The sequence below is a fragment of the Notothenia coriiceps genome, unplaced genomic scaffold, assembly GCF_000735185.1.
Source record: "Notothenia coriiceps isolate Sejong01 unplaced genomic scaffold, NC01 NC01_scaffold00006334, whole genome shotgun sequence".
Taxonomy (NCBI): domain Eukaryota; kingdom Metazoa; phylum Chordata; class Actinopteri; order Perciformes; family Nototheniidae; genus Notothenia; species Notothenia coriiceps.
Window position 1 is genome coordinate 1 of NW_011339035.1, and position 8,485 is coordinate 8,485.

General features: G+C 36.9%; 1 protein-coding gene across 1 annotated transcript in view; it reads left to right on the plus strand.

Annotated features, from left to right (window-relative positions):
• Positions 1-4,082: 4,082 nt before the first annotated feature.
• LOC104943610 (protein turtle homolog B-like) overlaps positions 4,083-8,485 on the plus strand; it is a gene marked incomplete at its 5' end in the record, with an annotated part of 15,891 nt that continues 11,488 nt past the window's right edge. Inside the window, one exon of the mRNA XM_010769064.1 lies at positions 4,083-4,142. Within this exon, the coding sequence (XP_010767366.1) occupies positions 4,083-4,142 (60 nt within the window). The remainder of the gene's footprint in view (positions 4,143-8,485) is intronic.

The window sequence follows — 8,485 nt, forward strand, 5'->3', positions numbered from 1 at the left end:
TCAAACCAACTACAAACTACTACCGCGGATTGGGCAGAGAAGGAGTCCGAGAAAGTTGCTCCCCCATGTGACGTAATATGACGCGTTTGACGTTAAAAAAAAGCTATTTTTAGTAGCAGAGCTCAAAACGGCTCCTTTCCCTCTGAATTCCTGCCCTTATGTCTTGTAAAACATATCAAATCCTGCATTCACTTTTTTAATTGTAATTTTCAGGCAAGGTTAAGCATAAATGTAGTAAAAAAAAACCCTGCAAGTTGGTCTTTAACCTCTGAATTGTAGTGGAGTAGAATTACAAAGTAGCAATGAGCTGTATATTAATGCTGCACATTATGGACACAATTGATTTTCACCCATTTATTAATTATATGTTTTACATTTGATAACACCAATCTGTTTAATACTGGCAACTTCTAATTGTGGGAAAAACGAAAACGCTCAGTAGAGACGTCCCATAGAACATTTATGGGCCATCCTATCGCATTAACACCATATCCCTACGTGCATTGCGGCTAAAACATCCAATCAGCGAGCTTAAACCATAGCTGAGGATCTTGGGTAATACAATACATTGCTTTTAAAATCGCTCTGTGTGACACGAAAAAAAGGGGAAAATCGTGTTGGTGAACACGAATCAATAGATTAAATGTTGACTATAACACAAAATGCTGTGAGACTGGGTTGACCAATTGGGTCAAATATAAAAGTCAGCCGAATTAGTGTTGATACTGCAGGGAGACGTATTGTGTGAAGAGAAATTGAAGATGTTGTATATTTGCTGATATATTTATGATCCACGTCACGTATTCCGTTTCGGTGGCATTTCTTCCAGTTTGTCCAGAGGTCTTCTAATAAGGGCTCTATAAATAGAGAGCTACGGCAGATGTGTAATATGTAATGCAGCCAAACCGTGTATTACAATGCCGTTATGTGATGACTTTCAAAGAGAAAAGCAAGCACACTCGGATTAAAGTATTATTTTCTTTCTTTTTTAAAATGTTTTTGGATTTCATATCGCATAAACACCATATCCCAACGTGCATTGCGGCTAAAACATCGAGCTTCAACCAAAGCTGAGGATCTTGGGTAATCAGTTCAGTGGGTGTGTATCGCCTACCTCTGTTTCCGGTGACTTTATTTTGAAATTCAGTTCCTGACGGACGGCAAAAAAGAATTAAACAAATAAATGAAAACAAGGATAATTGTGTGTTATTGTTGAGTAAATAACAGTGTCTTATTAGGAAAAGAATAATAAATTAGAAGGAAAAAATATTTTAAAAATACATATTTCAGTATTCTGAGGCTCTGAGCCCCATTTATTTTCCTCACGGACGGCAAAAAAAGTCAGACATTATACAATTTAAGATAAAAACAATAATCGTGGCTTGATATTGAGAAAGAAAATATTGTTATGAACTGCACAGCTTCCGGTCTTCCAAGACCCACAAAGACGGCATGAAACATACTACCAATAGAAATGCATTGCTTTTAAAATCGTTCTGTGTGACACGAAAAAAAAAGAGGGGAAAATCGTGTTGGTGAACACAAATCAATAGATTAAATGTTGTGACTATAACACGAAATACCGTGAGACTGGGTTGCATATTTATGGTTAAAATTTAGGCATTTACAGTGGTCTGCTGGGGACTATAATTAATGTCTACTATAATATACAGCTCTGTGTGAAATGATCTTGAATATGAATGTTAAGAATACAAATAAAACACTTATGATGTAATTATATTTATTACAATTTATTTGATTTATTTTCAGTTCAGGTCCTCAAGTCATGGCCACCTGTGTCTCCAACAGGCCGGCTACACACAGCAATAAACTCTACGGGAGTCCTGCTACCTTAGTTTAGACAAGTGAAAAGGAAACAAACTAAAATATATTCAAACACTGTTGTCTTTATTTTGAGGTGCTGATTCCATTGGACATATTAGTGTTATGGTTAAAGTTATTGTCAACATGAAAAACTGAGCCACCTTTTATAACTTTTTTTATTTTTATTTTTAAAAGCATGTATTAATCTTATTTATATTTCAACATTATTCACAGTGTGAATCATTTGAGTGCACTGAGGTCCAGTTTGTCATTTCATGCGACTACGTGTCTTTACTTATACATTTTAAAGTGTAAAATACTGTCCATCTTTTTGTTTTTTATGTCCTTTTGTAAAAAATGTTTTTAGAGTTCATCATTAATATCTACTGCTTCTCGTTTCAATAAATTGTACTGGTTTTGGCTTAAATTTTTACTAGAAATGATAGATCTCAAATTCAAATCTGAATATTAGTTACTACCATTAGTTTTTGGCGTTGTAGACTGAGGTCTTCTACAGGCTAGGGCTGGGCTGTATGTTTACTTTTTCAGGTGAATCAGTATTAGACGTAGATATAGTGTTAGCTGGCTGAATACACCAAAACCATCGGACAGCCTCATTTTTGACAGTCTGTTTTAATCGCACAGCAGGCCATAAAATAAATATTTGCCTGAAAAATAGAATCCTGCCCGCACCACATACGTCTCAGTCTTCATCCACTTTTTATACAGTCTATGGCCGGTTAGACAGTCCGATATTCGTTATTTAAACATTTCTGAAACAAATTAAGAGAATAGGATTTATTTTCGGCACAATGTTACCTCACTAAAAACCTTTTTGGCCATAACTTATCAATTCTTATGCTAATAATGACGATCTCAGGCAAATGTCTAATAGAATAAAATGATGAAGGGATAATGTTTTGGAAGGACATGGATGTAAACTGCAACTTGACTTTTGGGTACACATACTCAAACAACAAAGAAATTATCATTTCATTTAGAAAAAAGTCACATTTGCCAAAGGTATTTCTCCTATTTAAGATATCAAATAAATGATAAACAAAGGGAAATATAAATGTAACTGAGATCTTATTATTTATTAGATCTAATCCGTTGTGAATTCAGCCGTACAGTTTATAGTCTCTGTGTGAAACATTGCCGTACACTGCTGTGAAGGTAATGACCGCAAGATTGCAGATGGCAAAAGTTCCATCCATACACAGCCGACATTTTGACATGTGATAGCAGCAACAGCACATGTGGATCTAATAACATTAATTGTAGTTATAATAGGCCTCGGAACACCTGAATAGAAAGTATCCATCATTTTATTACAACTGCATTAGACAAGTGGAAATGTCCGCCATGCTCTGTTATCCTCAGGCGAGTAAGGCCTGAGTGAGATATATGATCATCCTGAGGAAGTGTTTCAGAAGGACTCTTGCCTGTAATGGTTGTCTTTAAATTACGGAATACTAGATGCTGTTATAAATGGTATATCCTTGAAGACTTCAGTTTTATCAACTGCTGGTATCCAAAAATAAGCAAACATTCATTTAATTGTACATTTCATACATTTGTATAAACTAGTTTAACAATTTGGATAAGCGATAGGTCTGTTGGTATTATTTTCCCGTTGTCAAGGAATAACATTTAAAGACCAAATCCATAAGTGACTGACAAGTAATGTAATCTTCTTCCTCTGTGCCTTAGTTCTCTATTGTTGTCCATTAAACAGACATCAATAAGCCACAAGGTTTCACTGAGTGTCATGTTTCTTAATATCAACATGGACACACTCACATACTGTATCTTTAATCAATCCCACACACCATCCTAATACTCTTTACCTCACTCAAGCCTGAAAAAAGTCCCCAAGTGACGTATAGATTATTGAATATCGATTACACCCTGCTTTGACCCTCTTCTAATTTCCTGGGTTAGTGGAGGGAAAAAAGACAAGACCACTGACTAGGGGGATTTATGGCCATTTACCTCATTAGAACAATCTCTACTTTCCTCTCTCTTGCCTTTATCTTAACTTTGCTCAATTGCCTTTCTTGTCCTCAATATTTTTTCTCGGATAATGTTGTTCTCAGATAATCTTTATGATTTACTAATTTCTCTTTCCATTTCTGTCTTGACCAAGCCACAAGATATTTACTGTTGCTGTTTCAGACATACCTCTCGTTGACAAGCTTCCTGTTAACCTCCATACTCTCCTACCTTCTTACTGTCTGATCTCCCCACTTCTACAGGAGTCCAATTAGCCTCATTCCAAGTGTTGAACCCTACTGGGAGGGGCTGGACGCAGACAGGTACAGGGCTCATCCTTCCAGTTCTCAGTGAGTGTGCTAACTATTGTCCCTGTTCTTGCGCACTGTTTACCCCCTTTTGCACTTTGGCTCAACCCCCAGACCCTCAGACTCCTGACCTGGCTGCATGCATCCGGCCAAATGTCCCCACAATGCAGCACACCAATTGTGGTTTGGGTTTTAATTGATCAAAGCTGAAGGACCTTCATCTTCAGAAGGTTTTATAAAAAACAAAACAAGCCCTGATTGTTAAAGATTTAAAAGTAAAACAAAGTATCCATCTTGCAATGCAGAACGAGATTCAAAGACATTTGGACAGAATGACAAAATAAGCTAATTTCTCTTAGCATAAGACCTGTGCTTATTTCTACTTTTGTATCATACTTTCTGAACGTGTTATTGAGGTTAACCTAATTGAATCACTATTACTATAAAAATAGTTGTCATACTGTAAGTGGCTTTTAAGAGAATCTTAGCGCTACACAGCCTTCGAATGTCATGTACAGTATGTTTGCTAATTATGAAGTTTGGGCCAGTCGACTGTTAGCTTAGCTTAGCATGACTACTAGAAGCAAATGGAATAAATTATGTATATCTTGTTTATTTGTGAGCTTTTTGTCTTTGGAGTGATCTGAAGCAACAGTATCTGCTTCTAGCTTTATTGCTAAGCTAACCTAACTACCCCCTTGCCCTTGCAGTTCGTACATCAGTGGTATCGCTCTTCTTATCAACTTTAACGTTAGTCAGTCTCTGAGATTCTGTTAGTCAACTTCAATCATACTAATGATCCTTCACTGTAGTAACGGTGATTAATTTCTTAAAATATCAAAGAGACCAAGGCTAATCATGAATACAAGTGAAGATTAGAGTTGTACTGTGGTAAATTACACCAACCACTGCTATTTTAAATGTAAGGCATATATTTAGTTGCTTTTTTCTGAAAATTATATCTTTTTTTTCTGAATATTATATCTAAACATGAGGAACTATTTTGAGCAATGCAATCATTCTTGAGATGAGCAATTTTTGTCACCAGTGGACAGAGTTACGATTGTAATTTGCCTTGCTTTTATGCTTACAAGCTTCTGGCTGTACTATTATGAGAGTGTAGCATTTTTTCCAAAATGTCAAACCTTTCCTTTAACATAATCCTCGTTTTCTGCATTTTTTTTAATAGCACTCTGCTTGTGCATTGTGTCGTATCTGAGGTTTGAGCTGTTTATGTAACCGCATTGAGCTGTCCTTTCTCACTCTTTGAATCACTGTTCACCCTCCAAGTGGCCTGAACAATTTTTTCACAGTTTTGAATTGATTGTCTTCACTCCTATCCCTCTCTTCTCCCAAATGCTGTCACGGACACATTTTCTCTTCTGCCTGTTAATCTTCCTTTTTCAATTCAAAGAAAATGTTTAGTTTATAAGTTTTCATTCTTAGCTTGTAAAGATTACACGATAAGTACCAACTATTGAACACAAACCTGGTCAACTTACCTGTTTTAATTGTTACATTGTATGAGCTGTTCTTGTATATGAGCAGACAAAGACAAAGACATCATGAAAGACAACCATAGTTGTTATGATTTATTTGAATATTTTCACATTTTTATTAGCGGTTTATGAAAACAAGCCACTTCATATTTTGTTGTCTTTGTAGCCTAATAAATCAGATGTAGCCACATAAACTATAACTAAGCAGCCATTGCCCAGCCATTTGAAACATAGCTGGAATATCTATTATATGTAACAGTGTTTTCTCCATGTGAGAGGCCTTTTCAAGAAAGACATAACACCACAGCCTTTCATAGCTCAATTCTAATGCTACATTGTTGACATTTTTTATTTTGACACTATCATGGATACTTACTTTTCGGCCTGCGATCTAGAAAGCTGTTCCTCCCAAGACTCACTCCCAGATTGACTGGAGAAAGTTCGTCTGACCATTTCCATCCTCGCTGTTAGGGAAATATTTTCCTAGGCCCATACCTTTGACCCAATTTATCAGTTTGTACTGCCCTCACTGAGCACAACCTTAGACTGCTGTGCTCTCAGTGTTTTGTCTCCCTGTTCCTGCCTGTTGGCGTCAGCTGATATAGGTGTTATAGTGCTTTTGCCTGTTTTATCTTATCTGGCACAATGTTGATTATTCTCTCAGAACTAGCTAAATACATGGGTCTTGGGTAGAGATCTTCAGAATTGGTTTGGCAACAGCTGTTTCACCTCGTGGCGGCAGCTCATGTCTTGTGAATTCTCCAGCCGTAACTCCCTAATAAACCATCAGTGTTTGCCATCAAAGTTCCAGCTCTCCCCGTGTCTCTCTGAGTCTCGTCTCCATTGCTTCAGAAGTTTCCATCAAACTCGCCACGCTGACCTATTGACCAAAGCATCAAGTAGTGCACATGGCACAAAATGAGTCTTCCTTCCAGCGCTGACACAGCAAGCAATAGTTGGCATATTCACATTAACTAAACGTGTGCCACACAGAAACATACACTTTCCTTTTAAAGCCATTGTTGAAGGAAACAAACTTGCGTGAGGGTGTTTATATCCATATGCATATCCATGCTCCTTTTGTAACAAGAACAAACATTAGGAATAATATTTGCAAAGTATTTTTTATTTCACAGAAACCTTGGTAATCATACGTTTTGGACGTTCTACTTGTGTATTAACCACTCCCAGAACCCACATTACACCACACAGCACTGGCTTTTGGTAATTTCTTTGAACTCTTCTAACCACTTGTACATTGGAGAGAAACAGTTGAAGTGCGTCTTTGACCAAATATGTTATCATTCAGATAGAAAGGCTCTTTGACTGGTGTAACAGTTTATTGTTTATTGTTGTTTATCTTTGTCTTGTTTGTAATGGAAATGCATGGGATGAATAAACTGTATGTTAGATGTTCACACTGGTCCATTTAGTGTATCATCCTTTAGTGCATGTGTCTATGCATCCTGGTTCATACTTTTTGAAGTAGCCTACCATAGAAACAGTTCTTATCAGTGTGTGGAAGTCTGTTTTTGAAGGACATTGAGATGGATAGGTTGGTCAGACTTTCCAAGAGACGGGTGTTTGGTCCCATATGAAACAAAAAGTCAATGCTGTGTTGCCTAGACAACAATATAGGTTTAACGTGCTCTAAGCATGGTAAGCTTCACCATGTCGGAGCTGTGTGGAGGCAATGCCTCACTCAGAGATAAGCTCTGATATATATGACAACCTCTACTAATGGGTCGACTGCCGTCAACAACCAACACACAAAAACCAACGCAACTTCAATTAAAAAAAACATGCTGTAAAGTCTATTGTCTTTCACACATATTGCAGTGTAGTGCTATTTTCTAGCGCACCTATAACTTGTGCACACATGCACGGTTGTGGTGCGACCACCAAAACAGAAACATATGGACATAGGCCACCATATAAAAAGTGTGCAAATGTATTTAGTATCCTATCCATGTGAACATGTTTTAGGTGGGGGGTGGACCTAACCTCCTCTAGGGGGTCCGGGGGCATGATCCCCCGGGAAGATTTTTCCACTTTGAAAAAAGAAATTAAGAGGTCTATGGATACATCTCTTAGAATCCATATGAAACAGAACTGTAAACAGATTGACTTTTTCTTTATGGATATTTTACTAATCACTCTCCTTTTAAACTGTATTCTTGTGTTACTGTCCTATAGTATTTCATACCTGTTTTTCATTTATTCTCTTATTTTTTAATAACCATAATGATCATATAAAGGTGTTCCTCGCAAATACTTGTTTATATAACTGGTGACCAAACCGTTTGAGACCCACTGAGATAACTTACACCAAAGTTACAACCCAGTCTCACGGCATTTCGTGTTCACCAACACGATTTTTAATCTATTGATTCGTGTTCACCAACACGATTTTCCCCTTTTTTTCGTGTTGCACAGCACGATTTTAAAAGCTATGTATTTCTATTGGTAGTCTCACGACATTACGTGTTATAGGAAGACCGGAAGCTGTGCGGTTCATAAAAGCATGTTCTTACTCAATATCAAGCCACAATTATTGCTTTTATTTTAAATCGTATAATTTCGGACTTTTGTTGCCTTCTGTGAGGAAAATAAATGGGGCTGAGAGCCTCAGGATACTGAAATCTGTATATATGTAAATCTTTTTTTCCTTCTAATTTGTTATTCTTTTCAAAATAACACACTGTTATTTACTCACCAATAACACACAATTATGCTTGTTTTTATTTATTTGTTTAATTCCATAATCTCTGTTTTTTTTGGCGTCCGTCAGGAACTGAATTTCAAAATAAAAATAACCGGAAACAGACGTAAGCATTTCGAGCGATTACCCAAGATCCG